This window comes from Phyllostomus discolor, chromosome 1 (assembly GCF_004126475.2).
Source record: "Phyllostomus discolor isolate MPI-MPIP mPhyDis1 chromosome 1, mPhyDis1.pri.v3, whole genome shotgun sequence".
Lineage (NCBI taxonomy): Eukaryota > Metazoa > Chordata > Mammalia > Chiroptera > Phyllostomidae > Phyllostomus > Phyllostomus discolor.
This window is the reverse complement of record NC_040903.2, coordinates 98766626-98789699: the sequence shown is the minus strand read 5'-3', so window position 1 is coordinate 98789699 and position 23074 is coordinate 98766626. Positions and strand designations below refer to the sequence as shown.

At 37.2% G+C, this 23074-nt stretch overlaps 1 protein-coding gene across 6 annotated transcripts in view; it reads right to left on the bottom strand.

Moving 5' to 3' along the window:
- The window catches only part of SNCA (synuclein alpha), a 119820-nt gene extending 98329 nt beyond the window's left edge, over positions 1-21491 (bottom strand). The window contains exons 1-4 of one of the 6 annotated variants that reach the window (XM_036026473.1): positions 21372-21491; positions 18780-18925; positions 5458-5499; positions 1518-1660 (exon numbers count right to left, since the gene is read on the bottom strand). In XM_036026473.1, the coding sequence (XP_035882366.1) occupies positions 1518-1660; positions 5458-5499; positions 18780-18900 (306 nt within the window). In that variant the 5' untranslated portion in view covers positions 18901-18925; positions 21372-21491. Of the gene's footprint in view, positions 1-1517; positions 1661-5457; positions 5500-18779; positions 18926-20016; positions 20585-20911; positions 20980-21371 lie in introns of those variants that run through there. The other 5 variants (XM_036026461.1, XM_028506427.2, XM_028506428.2 and 2 more) reach the window with 5 other exon arrangements.
- Positions 21492-23074: the final 1583 nt, after the last annotated feature.

Here is a 23074-nt window from a genome sequence, read left to right as displayed (position 1 = left end):
TAAGAGTATTTGAAAAGCATATTCCGCACAAAGGAGTACTACCATTATCAGCCATACATGTAAGTGTTAGCTGAAGAACTTCACTAGGAGCCCAGTCCACAGTTTCCATAATTAGCATCAATTGCCCCAGATAATGTAACTCCATGCAACAAAATCTAAATATGTTCAGGTTGTTAGTCCTGTCTTTACATTGTCAATGTTCCCATGACCCATCAAGGTAGGCCTGCTGCACAGGATTACATGGAGTGGAGACAACTCAGCAGTTCACCAGCAAACAAGGCTACTACCTTACCATTTTCATGATATCTATTCCAAACCGTTGTCAGTTAAAGCTTTTGGATGCCCAAATAGCCACAGTTGCTAGCTCTATAATTATTCAATACACAAAAGTGAAAGTCGCTTTGCTTATTTATTCATCTCCTTTCTTCCTTTTCTCCTTAATTTAATAAATATGCATCAATTGTCTACTACATGTCAGACATGTTTCTGGACCCTTGTGAAATATCGGTAAACAAAATATATTCTACCTTCATGGTACTAAAGCAGAAATAAAATAAACAACATACATAAAAATAACTTATTTACTATTTTAAAGGTGATAATGCTTTAGCAAAAAAGAAAAAAATAAAGGTGAGGAGAAAGGTGCCCACTGTAAACAGGTGCAGGCAGGCCTCACTGAGAAGGCGTCGCGAACAAAGGTGTGAGGACTGAGGGAGTTAGCCAAGTACACGATCTTGGGGAAGAGCTTTTCCTACGGAGGGAGAAGCCAGGGCAAGGGCATGCTTGACTTGTTCAAGGAATAGCATGGAGGCCACTGTGGCAAGGAATGAGCAAAAATTGTTCTGCTGCTGTGGTCATTAAATTTATAAAATTTTATCCTACATTTGACACCTTGTTTTCTATTACTTTCCTGGTTAAAAAGAAAGTCATGATACATTTTATATAACTGTACTAGAGTCATAGTTGGATCAGGAATGTAAAGTCAAAATTCTTCTGAGAATTTTCAAATCACCCCAAAACCATGATTTCAGATTGTTATGCATTTTAAGTCCCTCAATTCCCAGAAATGTATTTGGCAATAAACTGTTACATGATATTTAAATGCATCATGTAATAGGATGTCATTACAAAGAAATCAAGTAAAAGATGTTCATTTTGAAAATTTAGAAACTAGGCACAAAGTGATTTGTTATATTCTGATAGAGAGAAATTCCAAGATTCATAACCCACATGAAAGCACCCATTCTTTCTGAAATGTCACTGTTGCATTTATAACAGCATTCATTTCATGAACTTTCTTCCAGAAAATGAAACAATCATGATTATTGTACAATCTTCATGGTATTTATCTGGGTTGTTACATCAAAAAACAATACTCATATAAAAGTAGTACTTTTTGCTGGGGAGGGTCGAGCATCCCTCCCAAGTAGGCATCCTATTCCTGTCTAAAGCCTTGCAAGAAAACACTCTGTGATCTCACAAACTACAAGTGTAATGAAAAATGAACACAGCCATACCTTGCCCAACTGGTCCTTTTTCCCAAAGCCAGTAGCGGCTGCAATGTTCCCTGCTCCCTCCACTGTCTTCTGTGCAACTGCTGTCACCCCTGTAACCACCGCCTCTCCAACATTTGTCACTTGCTCTTTGGTCTTCTCAGCCACTGGGATAAATCAAGAGCAATAAGAGATTAAGAGATGATGGAATGACAGCAACTTAAAATAATTCTACTTCCACTAGCTGTCAAGTTCTAAAGACCTCTACTTACAATACCAAAGATAGCTGAAGGGTCAGAAGAAATAAAAGCTATAGAGATTTCTAAGTGAGCGTGGACACAAATATTAAATCTTTGTTAAGATATTTTGGTTTGATCACTAGAAGATACTTCACATTTAATGATCACAAATTTATTGCCATGAGCAATGTGAGTTTGGTTTGCCTTTTATTAAGGAGAGTTTGCAGAAAGCTATGTTTACAGGTGCAGTTACACTTGTAGCAGACTCAGCCTGAAATTTATTTCTTTATTTCAATTTCAGTGCCAATTCTTTTATCTCACTGAAAAGGTTCCTTTTCACCACACTTTCCAAGTCACATGGCACCTCCATGCTCATACGCACCACTATCAGAAATAAACAGTGCAGTGAGGGATGATTATGAGGGACCTTTGATCCTTCCTTAGAAGTTCAGGTAGGTGAAACAGAAGGGCTCTTAATAATGTGATTGATTTTGAAGAGGTTTGTTGAACATACTTAAAACTTCTTTTCACAAAACAAATTAAAATATGGTTCTTCAGTATTTTTTTTAACATAAGTGAAAAATTTAGAAAACAGTATCAGTAGTTTAGGATTGGATGCAGAAGCAGAGGTTTCATCTTATATCAAAAATTCTCCAAGCAGTCTTTGATATAATTGCTGAATTAATCTTTTCATGTTCCCTCCATGCAATTACCAACCAAAGAAAGTATAGAAATGGCCCTGGCTGGTGTGACTCAATGGGTTGAGTGCTGGCCTGTGAACCAAAGGGTAATCAGTTTGATTCCCAGTCAGGGCACATGCCTGGGTTGCAGGCCAGATTCCCAGTAGGGGGCACTCAAGAGGCAACCACACTTTGATGCTTCTCTCCTTCTTTTTCCCCTTCCCTTCCCCTCTCTCTAAAAATAAACAAATAAATATTTTTTTGAAAAAAGCACAAATTAAAAAGGCCGTTTGGGTTAAATAAAGAGCTCTATGAAAGAGAGGCAAGGAACAAGAGAATCTGCTCTTTTAATAATGTCAAAGTCAATAAAGAAATAAAACACCCTCCCTTCATCTAAACCTTGTAACATTTTGCTTGTAAAACCTAGGGCTTGTATCTATTATTGCTACCTATACAGTGTTTGCCTTCTTTTATTTTTGCCCCACAAACTCATTTTTTTGTCTGCTTTTTCCCCCATGTTTCAGGGATTTGTGATTTGGGGTTTTTTTTTTTTGCTTTGTTTTTTGTTTTTTTTTGTTTTTTTTTTTTTTTTGCAGACTATACGCTAAGCAAATAGAGACACCTTTATTTACTATGCTTTGTGTTTATACACATCCTATCCAAATAATTCCCAGTCTGGGGAACCCATGGAATTTTACCATGTCCACTTCTAGGTCTTACATGCTAGCCATATGATTATTGTACAGATTTCATGTCACCAGTTAGGCAAGGACAATGATTAAACAGTGTGGACAAAGCAACTGGGTTTCAAATATACTAGGTCACTGAAGCTATGGGGGTCTGTAAGGTTGAAGAGGCTTACTCCTGGTCCTAGGCAATGGGGGAGGAAAGGAAGTTGCCCTAGAGCCTAAAACCAGGAGCACTCAGCAGGTGTTGCTGAATATTGGCCTTTTACCACCTCTGGGATATTGCCGCTGCCTCATAAGGAGTAATGGTTGTTCCCAATGCAAAGTTCAATTAAAATGCCAGTGAAAAGCTGTACTAGCAATCTCACATTTTTAAAACATTTGTTTATCCATTAAAAGTAGCACATAAAAATACATTTCATTATGCAGTTAATGTGCTCCAGGTTGCCATTTTTCCCCAAGAACATGAATAGAAAATTTTGCTTGATAATTAATCTTTTCTTGTTACAAAATCACAAAGACAAAAGTAATTTTTTATCTCTTTACAGACTCATAATTTTGCCAACCATTTATTTTTACAATACTTAATTATCTATATATAAATAATATACTTAATTTTTATAATACTTAATTATTTATATATAAACCTTAATCTACTTTAATGAACATAAACTGCACAATAGAATGTACTTTGTACTTTACTACACTTTCATTAGGTTTCATCATTGTAAGAATAAGTAAATTAGTTACATTACAAAATGACAGGCTATACATGTAATAATAATAAATACATTTTAAAAACTTTCTTTAGGACTTGATTTATCTAGTGGATTTATCCATTAACCTTGACCCTTATTTTCCCATTTAGCCTTTTACACTGTTTCTCTGTTCACTGACATCTCAACCAAAGGGTGAAAAACAAAAGGAAAAGAAACATACTCAACTTAGTACATTTGGCAACTAATAAATGCATTTTGTTAAGGGTAAGACCTTATAACCAGGGTCAAAAAGGATACTTTCTTCCCAAACAATTGATGGTATCATATTTTTAAACACTTATTTTTTTCCTCCAAATGTACCAGCCTTTCCCACTCGGCTCACTGAGCCCCCTCTAGCCAGGAGCCTTCATCCTGCTCAGACAGCCCTCTGTTCACTTAGCAAGTTCAAGCTGGTGTTACAATTAACACCCACCTCAACTGTCAAATTTCATAGAAACCCCTCCTCTCAACAAGTATCCTCCTTCCCACTCCTGTGATCCCATGAAATTTTAAATATATCTCTACTATTGAGCCCTCTACGATGCACCGTTATTTCCCAGTGTGTCTGTCTGCCTCCACCAGTGTATTTTGAGGTCATCAGATCAAAGAGCCTGTTTCATTTTTCTTTATATTTAATTTCACAGTAGATACTCAATAAATAACTTTAAATTCATTGAAAAGAATTTGCTGTATACCTGTAATTAATATATTAACATCAATAATTAAACTTATGTTTAACTTTAACTAACTTAATAAAATTCTGGGAAGGAAAAAGGCACCAACTTTTAGAATAGATATAGTAAGTCTAACCTTACACATTAAGCAAAATACTACAATTAAGATCTAGTTTTGAATTGGTATACAAATTAAAAATTTGGAGAAAATAAAGAACAGTATATTATAAAGCAATTTTTAAAAAACTTTAAATTAGAACATGTTGAAAATTAAGTGTATTCATTACTCATAGTAAATTTCTTTTTATAAGAATCAAAGCCTTCAGAAAATCTCCAATAGTAGGAATTTATTTACACCATACATTTATTAGGGGAAAAGGAGTAAACTGATATAATTTACTTTTTTGATCTTTACAGCAATTTCAAAGACATTATTCAGTAAGTCCAGACTAACTACACTATCATATTTTCCTATAATGTGATACTTGAAGTTGACAACTGAAATAATAATGTCCTGAGATAAAAAAAAAAAAAAGAAAGATGGGGTTTTGGTAGAATTTTCTGGATTTTATCTTGAGGTTACCTAAGTGGAAGAATTTATTTTCCTTGGATTTTGTAGGTAGAAAATTCCTAGCCTATGTCAGAGTATTCCATTTCTATACTACTTTGTAAAGTAAACATAGCTGGTCATTTCAGAGACATCATTCTTGACAGTTAAATATATTGTTTGATTTGTTCACAATAAATATTTGTCTGTTTAAACATATTTAATAAAGAATTAAGATTACACAGAGCTGATTTTCCTTAGACTGCTCCTCTACAGGTGCAGGGGTGGTTCAAAACTACATCCTGAATGACTGGCACAGGGTCCCCGCAGCTCACAGGGCACTGCCCCATCACCCCTGGGTATAAGCCCATGGAGCTTACCTGTTGTCACACCATGAACCACTCCTTCCTTGGTTTTGGAGCCTATTAAAAAAAATTCAAAACATAAATCTCAAACTGGACTTACATTGCTAATATGTCATTTTAAATATAACTCATTCCACTGAGCCGGTGAACCTTGAGAAGGAATAGATTATTTTATCATTCAAGTATTACTAACACTAGTTTCAAGATGGGGAAAAATAAGAACTTGCCCCAAATTTTGACCAGCTTTTATACAAATAATTTATTAATATTTGTCATTAAAACTAAGTTTGTTAACAATTTTATTTATAAGCTTTCTAATGTTAGAGTTTTCAAGTGCAATTCATGCCAATATTTTAATAAAATATTTTTGGAGAAAAATAACAAGGAATTGCAGATTCACTTGAGAACTACACTATAAGTCAAACAATATAATCCTATCAGACACAGGAGACTATAAAGAAATGAAAACAATATTTGTGAAATGATTTAAACCTATATTTGGATATTAAGATTGTTACCAATCTGCAGTTTAAAAATGCACTCCATTGCAAAGCCTTACTAAGTATGCTAGAAATAACTGTAAATACACTTTAAATGAAAAGAAAAAAAAATATAAGAGAGCTTTGGTTTCCCTATCAACATAATTCCTAGGTAAGGTCAATTAAATAATGTGTAAGAAGCTGGTTCATAAACTGGAGAGCACAGCAGAATTAACTGGGTGGAACTGAGGTAACATTGTTGACTCTTGAGCTGGAGTCTCAATCATTCACTAAATAACAGGCACAGATATTTGCCTTATGCAATGACTCTCATAATCTACATCAGGTAATTTGTAGATCCAATCTGGAAAACACTGGTCTGAGGCAGTTTCTAGTTCGAAATTTACTTATAATTTAGAATACAATTTAAATAATACAATGATCAATAAGATGGTCTAAATAAATATGAAGAATCATACTGAAAATGTTCTTTCACTATATTTATAAAAATAAATAAATATGATATTAAGTGAGATTTGTGTGCATTATATTGAAATTTATACTTTACAAAATCATCAAGAAAAGCTTCTATATTTAACAAAATTATTTGAATATATTTAAGAACTTCCAACTTGTGAATATTTAAAATCTCCAATAAAAACAAAACATCATGAGTGGATTAAAAAACTGTGGTACATTTACATAATGGAATACTATGCAGCAGAAAGGAAGAAGGAGCTCCTACCCTTTGCAAGGATGGAACTGGACAGCATTATGCTAAGTGACATAAGCCAGGCAGCAAAAGACAAATACCATATGATCTCACCTTTAACAGGAACCTAATCAACAAAACAAAAGAGTAAGCAAAACATAAACAGAGACATTGAAATAAAGAACAAACTGACATTAACCAGAGTGGAAGGGGGAGGGGGATAACAGGGGAAAGATGGGGAAGGGTTGCCAAAGAACATATATAAGGAACCCATGGACAAAGACCAAGGGGGTTAGGATTGAGGGTGGAAGGTGGAGGTGGGTGGTACAGGGAAAGTGGTGGCAGGAAACTGGAGACAACTGTACTTAAACAACAACAAAAGAAATAAATACATTTTTTGAAAAAAGAAAAAAGAAAATAAAACATAAATGAGCATTTGCGATCTTGCTTCCTAGCCTATATCTTCAATTTTGGCCCAAGTAAACTCATACAATTCTCAAACAACAACAAAAAAAACCCCTATAGTTTTGAACTTAAGAACATAAGCCCTGGATTCATATTTTCTGTGTTTAAATATTCACTTCACCACATCAAATATACATCATTTGGTCAACATGAAGGTCAAAGGAAATACATAAATATCTTAAAACAGTATTTAGTACATAGTAAATACTTTTAAATAAAACTGTTATTCTTTACATACAATATTTGTAAATCAATTTTCAGTTTAAAACAAATAAAAATCACCAAGGCATAAATTCATATAAATAAAACTGTGCAGGTATTAAATATATTAAAGAATACAGGATAGGTGCCATATATGTGTGTGTGTGTGTGTGTGTGTGTGTGTATAAAATGTCGTGTGTGTGTTATCAGCTGAGGTGAAGTTGTGGAATGTGATCTTCACAATAAATGAAAAAAATTACAATTATACAATGGTAAGGATTACAATTGTTCCATAACCTTGAACTTTTTTTGCCAAAAAATTAAAAAACTCTAAGAGGATATACACGTGGCCAATAGACATATGAAAAGATGCTCAACTTCACTAATTATCAGAGAAATGTAAAATAAAACCACAATGAGATACCATCTTGCACCTCTCAGAATGTCTTTATCAATAAATCAACAAACAATAAGTGCTGGCGAGGATGTAGAGAAAGGAGAACCCTTTTTCACTGTTGGTGGGAATGCAGATTGGTACAGCCACTGTGGAAAGCAGTATGGAAGTACCTAAAAAATTAAAAAGGGATCTGCCTTTTGACCCAGCAATACCACTTCTTGGACTATGTCTAATGGAACCCAAAACACTAATTCGAAAGAACATGAGAACTCCTATATTTATTGTAGTATTATTCAAAATCACTGAGATACACAGGCAGCCTAAGTGTCCATCAGTAGATGAGTGGGTAAAACAACTATGAGATATTTACACCATGGAATACTACTTGGCCATAAAAAGAAGAAAATTTTACCCTTTGTGGCAGTATGGATGGACCTGGAGAACATTATGCTAAATAAAATAAACTAGTCAGAGAAAGACAAATATCATGTGATCTCACTCATATGTAGAATCTAATGAACAAACTGAACAGGTGAAACAGAGACAGACTCAGATGGAGATCAGGATGACAGCTAAGGTTGGGGGAGGTGAAGGGGTGGAGGGATTTAGCAAAAAGGAAAAAGGAGTCACAGACATGGGCAACAGTGTGGTGAATGAGAAGGTGAGGGAAGAGGTTATAAGGGTATTAAACAGTAATGGAACAAAACAAAAAATTTTCAAAAAAACCCTCTCCTAGTATACTATAATTTAATACATTAAAATTTCAAGTGTTTTATTTCTTTGTGAAAAACTTAAGTAGTTTAAACTCTGCTTGTCTTATTCTTCTTATTTGTAAGTGTATAACTTCTTATATGGAGCAAACATCTTTTCTAGGCCTTAGACAACTTGTAAATTTGTAAACTTGAATCAGTTTTCAAAATGTTACTCTTTGTATATTTAGTGTCATCTCTGACTATTCTTTTAAGATGAGATGTTTCAGTGGAACCACTTCCTCTGATGCAACATCACCACAGGCCTCACAGCCATTTTTATGTGCGTGTTGCTACCGTCACCTTCAATAAGTTTCTCTGGCTGCACATCTAGAGTGTCGTGAATTCTAGCACTGTCAATATTCCTACAGTGGACTATTTCATCCATAAATAAATGTATGCTTGAATCAAATTCCCTTCCAATATTTTCACTTTATTTCTTTGCTGCACTACCATCATTTTGTCCCAATTTCCTGTCTTGATTATGTATTTTTGCAAAATACCCCATGATTTTTTTCACTGGGAGGAGCAATAACAATGGGCTTTGCTGTCTATATGAACTGAACAGATGTTCAGTGATCAATCACCACCAGACTTTGAAAGAAGCCATGGGATCTGGTCATGTATCATAATGTGTTTCTGTTATTTATATAGTAATCTGCAGGCTGAAGAGCTAAGAGCAGTTTGTACTTTATGCAATTGCTCATAGTTCATGTGTTGTGGTAACAGAAATTTGAACTGTGTTGTTAGGGACTGGTGTTTTTAATGAACTGTGGTGACTGAATTTGTGTATCCTGGAACTATGTTATGTTAAGTGAAAACTGTCTGCATTTGAGAGATTATTTCTTATCACTATCCACCCATCACCTCTTGTAATTCATATTTTTAAAAATGACTAAATGATTAGCAGAAAGAAACATGTAACACTTGGTCTGTAGTCTTTCCTTGCTTCCTCAGTATACCTGAGGACTGACCTTTGACTATATCATGGAATGAATCCTCAATTAAAGATAAACAATGAATAAGAGAGGTGAAAGAGGATATCATTGTCTTGTCCCCAATCTTAAGGGGAAAGCTTGTAGTTTTGCCCATTGAGAATGATGATGGCAGTGGGTCTGTCATATATGATCTTTATTATGTTTAGCTATGTGCCCTCTATTTCCACTTTTCTGAGAGTTTTTATCATAAATAGGTTCTGGATTTTATCAAGTGCTTTTTTTTTGCATCTACAGATATGGTCTGCTTTCACCTCTCTTATTCAACATGGTACTGGAAATCCTAGCCATATGAAGACAAGAAGAAGAAATAAAAGGCATCCAAATTGGAAAGGAGGAAGTAAAACTGTCTTACTGCAGATGACATGACACTGTACATAGAGAACCCTAAAAATCCTACTGAGAAACTACTAGAACTAATAAGTGAATTCAGTAAAGTAGCAGGATACAAAATTAATATCCAGAAGTCAGTTGCATTTTAATATGCCAATAATGGACTATCAGAAAGGAAAATTAAGAAAACAATCCTATTCACAATTGCTTCAAAAAGAGTAAAATACCTAGGAATAAACCTAACCAAGGGCATAAAAGACCTGTACTCAGAAAATAGTATGACACGGAAGAAAGAAATTGAAGAAGACTGAATAAGCGGAAGCACATATTGTGTTCATGGATAGGAAGAATTAAGAACATTAAAATGTCCATAGTACCCAAAGGAATCTACAAGTTCAATGCAATTCCTATCAAAATACCAAACATATTTCACAGAACTAGGACATTTATTTCAAAACTTTACATGGAACCACAAAAGGCCCTCAGTAGCAACAGTGATCTTGATTGAGAAAGAACAAAGTTGGAGGAATCACACTACCTGATATCAAACTATACTATAAGGCCATATTGATCAAAACAGCCTGGTGATAACATAAAAAGAGACACATAGATCAAGGGAACAGAATAGAGAGCTCTGAAATAAACCCACACCTTTATAATCAATTAATATTTGACAGAGGACGCAAGTGCATACCATGGGCTAAAGATGTTTATTCAATAAATGGTGTTGGGGAGATAAATGTGGAAAAATGAAACCAGACCACTTCCTTATGCCACACATAAGACTAAATTCAAAGTGTATTAAAAACTTAAATATTAGACTCAAGCCATAAATTTCTTGGAATAAAACATATGCAGTAAAATCTTGGACAAGGCAAGTAGCAACATTTTTTTCTGATATATTTCCTCAGGCAAGGGAAACAAAAGAAAAAAAATAAACAAATGGGACTACATCAAACTAAAAAGATTTTGCACACCAAAGGAAAGCATCAACAAAATAAAAAGACAACCCACTGAATGGGAGAAATTTACTGATATATCTGATAAAGGGTTAATATCCCAAATTTATAAAGAACTTATAAAGCTCAACACCAAAAAAACATACAATCCAATAAAAAAAATGGGCAAAGGATCGGTATAGGCACTTTTACAAAGAGGACATACAGATGGCCAATGGACATATGAAAAGATGCATAACACCACTAATCATCAGAGAAATGCAAATTAGAACCACACTGAGATATTAACCTCACACTGGTCAGAGTAGCCATCATCAACAAATCAACAAACAAGTGCTGGTGAAGATGTGGAGAAAGGGGTGCCCTTTTGCACTTTTGATGGGAATGCAGACTGGTGCAGCCACTGTGGAAAGCAGTATGGAGATACCTCAAAAAATTAAAAAGGGAACTTCCTTATGACAGCAATCCCTCTTCTGGGAGTTTATTCAGAAAAACCTAGAACACTAAATCTAAGGAACATAAGCACCCCTATGCTTATTGCAGTGTCATTTACAATTGCTAAGATATGCAAGCAGCCCAAGTGGCCATCAATAGATGAGTGGATAAAACAACTATGGAACATTTACACCATGGAATACTGCTCAGCTATTAAAAAGAAGAAAATTTTAACCTTTGTGAAAGCATGGATGGACCTGAGATCATTATGCTAACTAAAATAAGCCAGTCAGAGAAAGACAAATATGATGTGATTTTACTCATATGTGAAATCTAATGAACAAAATGAACAAGCAAAATAGAGACAGACTCATAGACAGCAGGCTGACAACTCTGGGGGGTTGGAGTTAGGGCGAAGGGACTGAACAAACAGGACTCATGGACATGGACAACTGTGTGATGATTGCTGGGGGAGGGGGTATAAGGGGAATAAATGGTAATGGAAAAATACAATAAAAATAAAGGGATCAAGTGAAAAAAATAATCAGAAATGAAAAAGCGATAAATGAGTCTTAATAAGATTGCTTCTTGTCAAACAAATCACTTGTTGTTTGCTGCTAATTATTTATTCTTATTTAATTAATGATTATACTTTAACTGATGAGTAACTTGTAATTAAAAATATATTGTCACAAAATCTGTGCCAAGTGGCTATGTGAATAGAAAGATATGAAAGCTAAAGACACACCGGAACTAATACTCCCTGTTGCCATGGCCTACATGTATCCTATTCTCCCTCATGACTTCACAAAACTGCACAGTGAAATAGTTGGAAATAACACCTGGTAGTTTTAAGAACTCAGCTATACTGTCATTCATGTCATGTTGACTTTTTAACCTTTGTACAGGAGAAGCATATTGTGAGAGGTTGATATCAATCCATACTCATAGCCACTACTGTTTAGTAAGCAAAGTGGCATTAGAAGACTTTTGAGGATTATTTTCTTCCTTTACTGTTATACTTATCATTATATAAAGACCATCTGCTTTTGAATTTGACTCTCAATTTATAATTTCTCAGCCATTTGATTGAGGGTATCTGTCCATTAAATTGAAGTCTATAGACTGAAAACTTGTATATATCACAAAAGGAGAAAAATCATAAAAAACAACACTGATTCTTATAATAGTTCTTCAATTAGTCAAAAGATAGTTTTCAAAAGTATAATGCTATAAAAGAAAAGGTTTATTTTCTTATGAAGTTTATGAAAACAGGCAAACTTGTTCAGCCATAGTGAAATTAGAAAATTTTCTTTAGTCACTTATAATTTTTCAAACTGGTTATAGTAGGTTTTAAAAATAATGGATGAAAATATAAAATAAAATATGCTAAGTAATTATTCTGTTGGAGAATTTATTTGATTATAACTATGGCTTCTATATATAAAGTATGTTTCACAAAAATCCTCAAGAAGATATTAGTGAATCAAATGCAACAATGTACAAAAAGGATTAAACACCATGACTTAGTGGGATTAATTCCAGGTATGCAAGACTGGTTCAATATTTGAAAATTAAAACATGTAATCCATCACATCCACAGGCTAAAAAGATAAATCATGTGGTGATATCAATAGATATAGAAAAAATATTTGAAAAAATTCAAAATTCATGAAAAATATGACAACATAATAAAAAATTCCCAGTAAACTAGAAATAGAGGGTAACTTCTTCAACTTGATAAAAACTATAAACCCTGGCTGGCGTAGCTCAGTGGATTGAGCACGGGCTAGGAACCAAAGTGTCCCAGGTTCGATTCCCAGCCAGGGTACATTCCTGGGTTGCAGGCCATAACCCCCAGCAACCGCACATTGATGCCTCTCCCTGTCTCTCTCTCCCTCCCTCCCTTCCCTCTCTAAAAATAAATAAATAAAATCTTAAAAAAAAAAAAAACTATATACAGAGCCCTGGCTGGCGTAGCTCAGTGGATTAAGCGCAGGCTGCGAACCAAAGTGTCACAGGTTCGATTCCCAGTCAGGGTACATGCCTGGGCTGCAGGCCATGACCCCCAGCAACCACACATTGATTTTCTCTCTCTCTATCTCCCTCCCTTCTCTCTCTAAAAATAAATAAATAAAATCTTAAAAAAATAATCACACTTAAAAAATATTTTCAAAAAACTATATACAAAAAAAAAACTACAGCTAACATAATTCCTGGTGAGACACTAGAAGGTTTCCTAAGACCAGGAACAAGGCAAGGATACCCCTCTCTCACCAATCCTTTTCAACGTCACACTGAAGGATGAGGCTAATGCAATAAGACAAGAAAAAAGTAAAAAGTATACATATTGGGAAAAAAAGAAAAAAACTGTATATGCAGATAACATGATAATCTATATATAAACTCTGAAATAATAATAACAATAACAATAATAATAAAAACCTCCTGGAACTAGTAAGTGTTGCAGTAATATTGCAGGATACAGGGTTAATAAACCAAAGTCAATTACTTTCCTATGTAATAGGAATGAACAAGAGAAATTTGAAATTAAAAATGCAATTCCATTTACATTAGAACCAAAAAAATGAAGTTCTTGAGTATTAACTTAACAGAATATATATATAAGATCTACTAAGCTCTGATGAACAAAATCAAAGAAATAAATAAATACAAAGCTATTCTGTGGTCATCACTAGGAAGACTCAATATTGTCAAGATGTCGTACTTTCCAATTTGATCTATATTCTGTCCCAATCAAAATCCCAACAAGTTATTTTGTGGATATTGACAAACAGATTCTAAAGTTTATGTGGAGAGGCAAAAGGCCCAAAACACCCAACACCCTGCTGAAGGAGAACAAGTTAGAGGACTGGCACTATCTGACTTCCAGACTTACTATAAAGCTAGAGTGTAGCATTGGCAAAAGAACAGTCAAATAGATCAATGGAACTGACAGCCCCAAAATATGACCACATAAACATAGTCAAGTGCTTTTTGACAAAGGAGCAAAGGTAATGCAATAGAGCAAAGATAGTCCTTCCAAACATGGTACTGGAACAACTAGAAATCTATGTGCAAAAAACCAAAACAGAACAAAAAGAATCTAGACACCAAGTTTACACCGTTTACACATACAAAAAAAATTCAAAAGATATTAGAGCCCTAAATGTAAGATGCAAAAATATAAAACTCCTACAATATAACATAGGAAAAAACTTCCATAACCTTGGGTATGGCAATGACTTTTTAGATACAAAACCAAAGACATGACCCAGGAATGAAAGAATCAATTAACTGGACTTCATTAAAATTATGCCCTGGGAAAGACATGTCAAGAGAATGAGAAAACAACCAACAGTGTACAGGAAAATGTTCAAAAAATGATACATCTGAAAAAGGGTTGTTATTCAAAATATGCAAAGTACACTTAAAACTCAACACTAAAAAGTAAATAAATAATTAATAATCAACCCAATTAAAAAATGGCAAAAGACCTGAATAGACACTTCACCAAAAAGGACAGCAGATGGTAAATAAGTGTACGAGAAGGCTCCACATCATATTTTTATCAGTGAAATACAAAGTGAAACAGCCATGAGTTACCACTATGTACTTATTAAAGTGGCTAAAACCAAACACTCAACACTGGAGGGTATGTGAAGCAACAGGAGCACTCATTCACTGCTACAGGAAATGCACAATGGCACAGCCCCTCTGGAGTTCGAAGGCTCCTTACAAATCTAAGCACATTCTCTTTCGCCTGCAGTTGTACTCCTTAGTATTTAGCCAAAGGAACTGAAAACGTATGTCTACTCAAAAACCTGCACATGGATGTTTATAGCAGCCTTATTCATAAGTGCCAAAATTTGAAGCAACCAAGACATTTTTCAGGAGGTGAACAAATAAATTGTACATTCAGACAACAGAATATTATTCAGCGCTGGAAAGAAATGAACTGATGAGCCATGCAAAGACATGGAAGAAACTTAAATGCATATTACTGAGTGAAACAAGTCACTTTCAATGGGTTACATACTATATGATTTCAAATATATGACCTTCTAGAAAAGGCAAAAGCCTGAAGACAGTAAAAAATGTTAGTGGTTGCTTAGGGCTGGGGGAGGGGATAAATAGAGCACAGAGGATTTTTAGGGCACCAAAACTACTGTATGATACTTGAATGATAAATAGCTGTCATTATACACTTGTCCAAGCCTATGTAATGTCCAACATCAAGAATGAACCCTAAGGTAAACTAAGGGTTCATAATGGTGATAATGGTGAGTCAGTGTAGGTTTATCAATGAGAACAAATGTACCCCTCTGGTGAGGGGCGTTGATAATGTGGGAGGCTATGAATCTGTGGGGTTTGGGATTGCATAGGAAACCTCTTTCTTTCAATTTTTCTGTGAACCTGAAACTGCTCCAAATAATAAAACACTTAATTTTTTAAAAGTATGCTATGTAACTCATATGTTCTCTTTTTATCATGATATTCTCACAAAAACTCTGCAAGGTAGTTACATTTGTCTAAATTGTATTTTTACAAATGAGGGACATAGTAGTCAGAAAGGTTAAGTAACTTCCCCAGTATCCTAGAGGCAATACGTGATGCAGCCTGGACTAGAATTTAGGTTTGTCTAATGTAAAATTTATGTTCTTTTACTTTACCCAGAGTCAGAAAGTTACAGCCAACAAACTATATTAACTCACCACTGGTTTTGGTAAGAATAGTTTTATTGGAACACAGACACACTGATTATTATCTATGGCTTCATTCACACTACAATAGCAGAGTTAAGCGGTTGAGACAGAGATATTATAGCCTAAATATTTATTATCTAGATCTTTACAGAAAGTTTCTCAACAACTATACTATGCTATTGTATCTTCTTATGGTCCCTTCTCATCCAAAATCCTGTGTTTGGGTTCAACTTTTAACTAGATGTTAGTATAAAACTAATAAATAATTTATAGAACTTACTATATATCAAATACCATAATAGACATTAAAGATTATTTTTTAAATGTAACACATAAATAAATCACAACTTTATAAAATAATGCCAAAGAGAATAACAGAATTCACCTCTGAAAATAAAATTTTACTTGTTCAAACTCACAGTTAACAATAAAAACAAATGAAAAATTTTACAGGTAAGAAAAACTTGTTTGTTACCTGGAAAACAGCAATTGTATTAATTTAATTTTCAATAGTTTCTGGACTCATTACAAACTAATTAAGTGGATGTTATAAAAAGATCTTTAGCCCTGGCTGGTGTGCCTCAGTGGATTGAGCACTGGCCTGAGAACCAAAGGGTCCCCAGTTTGCTTCCCAGTCAGGGCACATGCCTGGGTTGTGGATCAGTTTCCCAGTTGGGGGCACACAACAGGCAACCACTCATTGATGTTTCTCTCTTTTTCCCTCCTTTCTTATCTCTCTAAAAATAAATAAAATCTTTTAAAAAATCTTTAAAGTCATTAAGTTTAAAAGTAACTGAAATCAAAGAACATATCTAAGCACATACATGTACAACTTGAGAAAATGAGGACAAATATAAAAATATTTTAATTATATGCATGTCACTGATTCTGTGGACAAATATAAAGATATTAATTATCTGCATGTCACTGAGTCAGTAGTCCAAATTCCATCTAAAGATGTAATTTACACTTCAAAAAAGAACTTGAAATTAACTTACCAATTTTTCTCTTGTAACATTTTAATTCAATGATTTTCTGAAAATGTTTTAGGATCAAGAAAGCAATTAAACTGAAGATTTGTATTAAGATCAACCAATAGGAAAGAGTCTATGAATAGTGACCAGAAAGAGAGAAGCATTCATAAAAACCATTCTAAGAATAACTATCCTCCAACTCATCTATGTTGGAGAGACAGAGTAGCTGTCTTTCACCACACAGACACAGGTGTGGTACCCTAGACCACTCGATATGCTCATCCTCCACCTGTCTGCTCATTCTGTGGCTACTGCTGCTACAGGGGCCACCCAAGAGTGTGGAAGAGCTCAGAGGAGCAGAGGGCAAAGAGGACAGATGGAATGGGAATGTGCATACATGGGTGTGTTTGTCCCTGTGGATGAGTGTGTGTATATACGTGTGTGTCTATTCCTTCCCCCAAAGAATCTGAAGTTTGTAAAATAACGCCCAAGCTAACAATATATGGTTTAAGATAAGAAAAGAGTCAGGGTTTTCATGAATACTCCAAGGTGGGAATTTAAGGAAAGGTAGAAATGATAAGCATCAATCTCATTATTTATTTTGTGTATCATTTGATAAATGAACTATATAAATGTCCCTAAGACATTAGTAGCAACCCTTAAGTACTTTTTTGAGCTCTTATTCCCCAGCTTGCCATGTGGTCCCAAAGAATCCACCAAAAACTTATAAAAGTCTTTGTTATAAAACAAAGACTATGTCCTTTGTTTTTCAGGTCTCCTTTTAGATTTTTTTAAAAGAATACCCTAAAATCATTCATAATGACAAAAGAAGCTAAAAACCCATGAATGATTTTGATTCTTTTAAAAATATTATTTTTGAAAAGACTGATTTTTTTAAAGAAACATCCTTTTAAATAGTCCTTTATGTACATAAACATTTTTAAAGTAACAAAAATGTCCTAGGTATTATTATAAAATTCAATAATCTGGAAAAGTAAAATATTACATTCACTTTTTACTATTAGCTCAAATATATACATTCACCTACCCACTCATAACTCTGACTCAGTCCATCCTTTTGACAAGTGATGAGGCAAAAATGAATCCAGAGAGAGATATCAACATTTAGAGCATTAATCATCCTAACTCATTAATTACAAATAATATCAAAATGACACTTGTGTATTGTAAATTGTGCTGCTGTGAACATTGAGGTGCATAGTTTCTTTCAAATTTGTGTGTCAGGGTTCTTAGTGTATAATCCCAGCAGTGGAATTGCTGGGTCAAAAGGAAGTTCCATTTTCAGTTTTCCGAAGAAATTCCATACTGTTTTCCATAGTGGATGCAACCAATCTGCATTCCTACCAACAGTGCAGTAAGGTTCCCTTTTCTCCACAACATTGCCAGCATTTGTTGCTTGTTGATTTACAATAGTCAAGTGCTGGAAGCAGCCGAAGTGCCCATCAGTAAATGAGTGGATCAAAAAACTATGGTACATTTATACGATGGGATACTATGAAGCAGAAAGAAAGAAGAAGCTTCTACCCTTTGCAACAGCATGGATGGAACTGGAGAACATTAGGCTAAGTGAAATAAACTAGGCAGTGGAAGGCAAGTACCATATGATCTCACCTATAAGCGGAACCTAATCAACAAAACAAGCAAGCAAAATATAACCAGAGATATTGAAATTAAGAACAAACTGACAGTAACCAGAGGGGAGGTGGGAAGGGATAATGAGGGGAATGGGGGAATGCTTGTCAGGAACATGTATAAAGGACACATGGACAAAGCCAAAGGGGGGTAGAATAAAGGGTAGAAGGAGGGGATGTCTGGGGTGGGGGGAGTGGTGGGAGGGAAATGGAGACAACTGTGCTTCAACAACAATGAAAAAAAGAAAAAGGGGAAAAGATGACACTGAGGCTTACCCACCTACATAGAGAACACCTTCTTTTGTCTTTCCTGCTGCTTCTGCCACACCCTGCTTGGTTTTCTCAGCAGCAGCCACAACTCCCTCCTTGGCCTTTGAAAGTCCTTTCATGAACACATCCATGGCTAATGAATTCCTTTACACCACACTGGAAGACACAAAACACACTTCGAATGAGAACTTTTGGGTAAAATAAAACAAAACTAGAAGCACCCCGAGAGATCAGTAGAACTCCAGAAAGTGTGGTGGCTCTTTTAACTGTACCCTTATTTCAACCATTGGGCACAGAAGCATTTTTTTTTTTTTTTTTTTAGTTTTTCATTAAAAACTGAGCATGCCCCATCCATCTTGGCTAGTACAAATCTAGCTGCCTAAACATGGATTAGGATGAATCATCTCAGCTGTTGTTACTGCATTTCCGAGGTGGAGTTGCATGAAAAGATGGACCCCTCTTTCAACTTCCCAGGGTCCAAACGGTGACAGTATAAATTAGAAGTACGTTTAGAAGTCAAGCCTGGAAAAGAGAGGAAGCTAGCTGGGGCTTTGGGTCAGGGACACTCCGAAAATGAATCCCAGAGGAGCGCTAACAGGTCCACCTGGAGAGAGGAGTAAGAGAACTGCCATCCTGGGTGTGGCTGTATCTCGGGCCCACAGAGAGCCCACTCCCTGAAGCTCTAATCCACTCCACCACCCACCCGCGCCCCGGGCTATCTGCCGTGAGCAGGCGCCTGTTCTCGCCCGCTGGCTGACTCCAGACTCGCGCCTGCGGCCCCAGGAGGCGTTCTCTTCCAGCTCCGACACTTCTCCCCACTCCGCGCCCGCACCTGTTAACCCCTTACCACCTGTTGACTTGTCCTCTGTGCACTTGCACTTATTTATTTGCCAAACATTGCTTGGTTACTTTACGGAGAGAACCGAGAGGCAGGACTGGGGGTTCGAGGTAAGAGAGAAATGAAGTTGGATGCTCACGCTGCATCCAGCATCCAAGCGTTTCCTGAAGGAAAAATGTGTCCCGGAGAAGCCTGACCTCTCTGCGTTTTGAGAGAAGGAAAATCTCACAAGAGGGAGGAAATCCTGGTCAATCTACTCTTCTCAAGCGCACTCAGCTCCCAGCGAGACTTGGCACAGCGGGTCCCTGCTGCAGCACCACCCCCCTGCCAGGCGCCCACAAGGGCTCCCCTTCCACCAGGTGTTCCCCAGGATTTACGAAGCTACCCAGTTAGATCCACAGGTGCTTACCTGAGTCCTTCTGCTTCTCAGATGTCTGATTTCCCCTATTCCCTTAAAAACATTTAATCAATTCCCAAGTAGCATTTAAATGGAAGAGGGAGGATTAGGAGCGCTGATTAGGGTAGGGAAGAAGGGCAGAGGCGGCACCAGGAGAGGGACGGTGCCCAGAGGAGGCTGCCGTCAGCACAGCCGTGGGGTGAGCGGCGGGGGGCGTGTGAGCCAACCCACGAACCTGTCGTCGAACTGTCACTCCCAGTCCCCAGCACACGAGGACCCCAGAGAAAGAGACGGGCTCGGAAGGGAAGGCGGGGAGAAAGCGAAGGATGCTGAAGGCAGGGCTCGCGGGTCCTCGGGTCTGCTTTAAAACCAGCACACACCTCACCCCGCGTCGCCGCTCTCGGTCGCTCGCCCCCTTTCTCGGGTTCCCTTCTGGTCGTCGCGATCTTCTTCCTCCTCCTCCTTTTCCTCCTGCTTCTCCTCGGCTCACCGCCCCCGCGGCTGATTTGTCAGCGCCTCTCCCCGCCCCTCGCCCCGCGCAAGCTGCTCCCGCGCCGCGCGCACCTCGCTCCCCTCGGAGGAGGACGGGGGTGGGGAGGCTGCGCCCCGACTCCGGGCGCCCGCCGGCGGTAGGCGGCTGCGGGAAGGTGGGGCTGTTGCGTGCCTCACCGCAAGTTCAGGGTCTCCGCGACTCTCGTGACCACCCGGGGCGGTTAGGGTTGGGCGGATGTCTTTCCCTCTTTCCCATCCCCCCGCCTCCCCAGTCTCTGCCTTTCCTCTGGTTTCACGGGGACCCCTTTATCAGAGCCAGTTTGGGGGCGTGGGTCCCTAGGGATCGACCGCCAAAGATAGAGTCATCCTCTTGGGGAGCTGCTGAAGGAGGCGGGCGAGTCAGGAAAGAGCTCACAGAGGCACCGCCGAGAGCACGTTTCCCTCGTGAAATTTGATTAATGGTCTTAGAATACAAGGTTGACGGTGCTTCTGCTCCAACACCCTCTGGATTTCTGTTGGCTGTTCACCTTGCCTGGGGCGGAAAGGGACCAGCGGGTGCAGAGGAGACTCGTGGGGGAGAGTTACAGGTTGAGGAGGCGGGAGGAGGCGCGTCAAACCCTCTGCCCGCCCCACTATCACCATTCTCTCTTCCACCAATCAGGGGCTGCCAGGCGCAGGTTCTCCCATCCTCTGGATAAGGAATAAATATTCCCCAGCCCTCGAAACCGAGCGGTCGTTTGGCTTTTCGTTCCCGAAGTGAAATTTACTTTCTACACTCAAGTGTCTGGATGGAGACAAGCCCAGAGCGGTTTTCTTCTCCGGAATGATCGCATTTAATTACATATCTTCCGCCCCTTCTGAAATATACCTGTCACCTTTCCTACTTCTGAGCTGGGTTGCGCTCGGAGCTGAAGACGCCGAGACGTGCAAGCGCAGGCTGCAAGACAATTATTGCACTGCTTAGCGCATTTTCACCTCTTTCACAGCGGGAGGGAAAACAGCTGTTCCTGGATCGCGTCAGAATGCAGAACCAAGCTCCTCCCTCTAACAGAATGCCTTTGCTTTCTTTGCCTGGGAGGATGATTTTAACACTGGAAGGGAAAACAAGTCTGCCGTGTTGTTATTTTGTTTTGTGTTTATTTTGCGGGGAGAGGGATGCTTTCGCTGATCCTTGCACTTACTTGGGTCTGAAATTTGAAAAATATGCAGTGCATATCTACAAAACAAGCCTTTGAAACCAAAAAGGGCAGGAAGCAAGTATATGTATGCTTAAATAATTATTTATATTACTGACGGGCCCTTTTAAAAAGTAGCCTTTCCAAAACACTCTTCGTTGGGGTCAGAGGAAGAAGGCTAAGCTTGAAAGTTGATTCGCTGTCTGGCTTTGAGACCTTGTACAAGTTATGTCCCCCTTCTGTTCAGTTTTCTTTTATAATGAGGTAAACCCAGGGGACCCCTGCCTTTCCAACATTTAATTATGGAAAATGTTCAAAATATACAGAAAGCCCTAGTTGGTGTGACTCAGTGGATTGCTAAAGGGTAATGGGTTCGATTCCCAGTCAGGGCACATGCCTGGGCTGCGGGCAGTCCCCCAGTGGGGGCTTGTGAGAGGCAACCAAGCGAGATTTCTCTCCTCTTTCTTCCTCCCTCCCCCTCTTCCTGAAAATAAACAAATAAAAGCTAAAACAAAAATATACAGAAATAGAATAGAGACTCCCCACTGTCTCCCAACTTCCAACATTTTTCAACATAAGGCTAATCATGTTTCTTCTTTATGCCTACCCACTCCCCAGTTTTTACCACTACTTATCCATTTTTAAATACACTGCAAGAATTACATATACCTTTTTCATCTGTGGATATTTTAGCGTGCATCCATAAAATATAAGAACTAATGAAAATAACCATAATAACATTTAGTTAATAAACTAGCTGAAGTGTAATTTATATACAGTGAAATGCTTAGATCTTTTGTTTAAATCAGCTTTGAAAAATACTTGCACATGCATTAGTGTAACCCACATCATTTTGAAGACATAGAAAATTTTTTATCACCAGAGAATGTTTCCTCATGTCCTTCTTAGTTGTAAATATAATTTTAGAATTTCAAAAATGGAATCATACAATATGAACTTATTTTGGTGTCTGGTGTCTTTCACTCAGCATAATATTTATAAAGTTTATTCATGTTGTTGCATATTATCAGTAAGTAGCTTGTTTTTTTTTATTGCTTTTGCTTCTTTTTATTACTGCCAAAAATAAATGTTTTCCATTGTGACCCATCACAGCTAGGTACCTTAATATACTTTTATGGCAATTATTTAATATATTATTTCATATGACATATTTATAGTTTATCAGGGATCTCCTTGAGACCTAGGGCTTTAAATCAAGGAGGGGAATAAAATATGCATTTTAGGCCCTGCTCATTGCAGACCAATGAAAGAATTATTTTGAGCAGTTGTTACTTTTCTGTGCTTGTTGTAGGAGAGCATGATCCCACACCTTTCAATGGTTCTTCACGCCTGGCAAAGGAGTAATGTACTGTATCATTTAATTGGTAACTTAAGTTTCATTA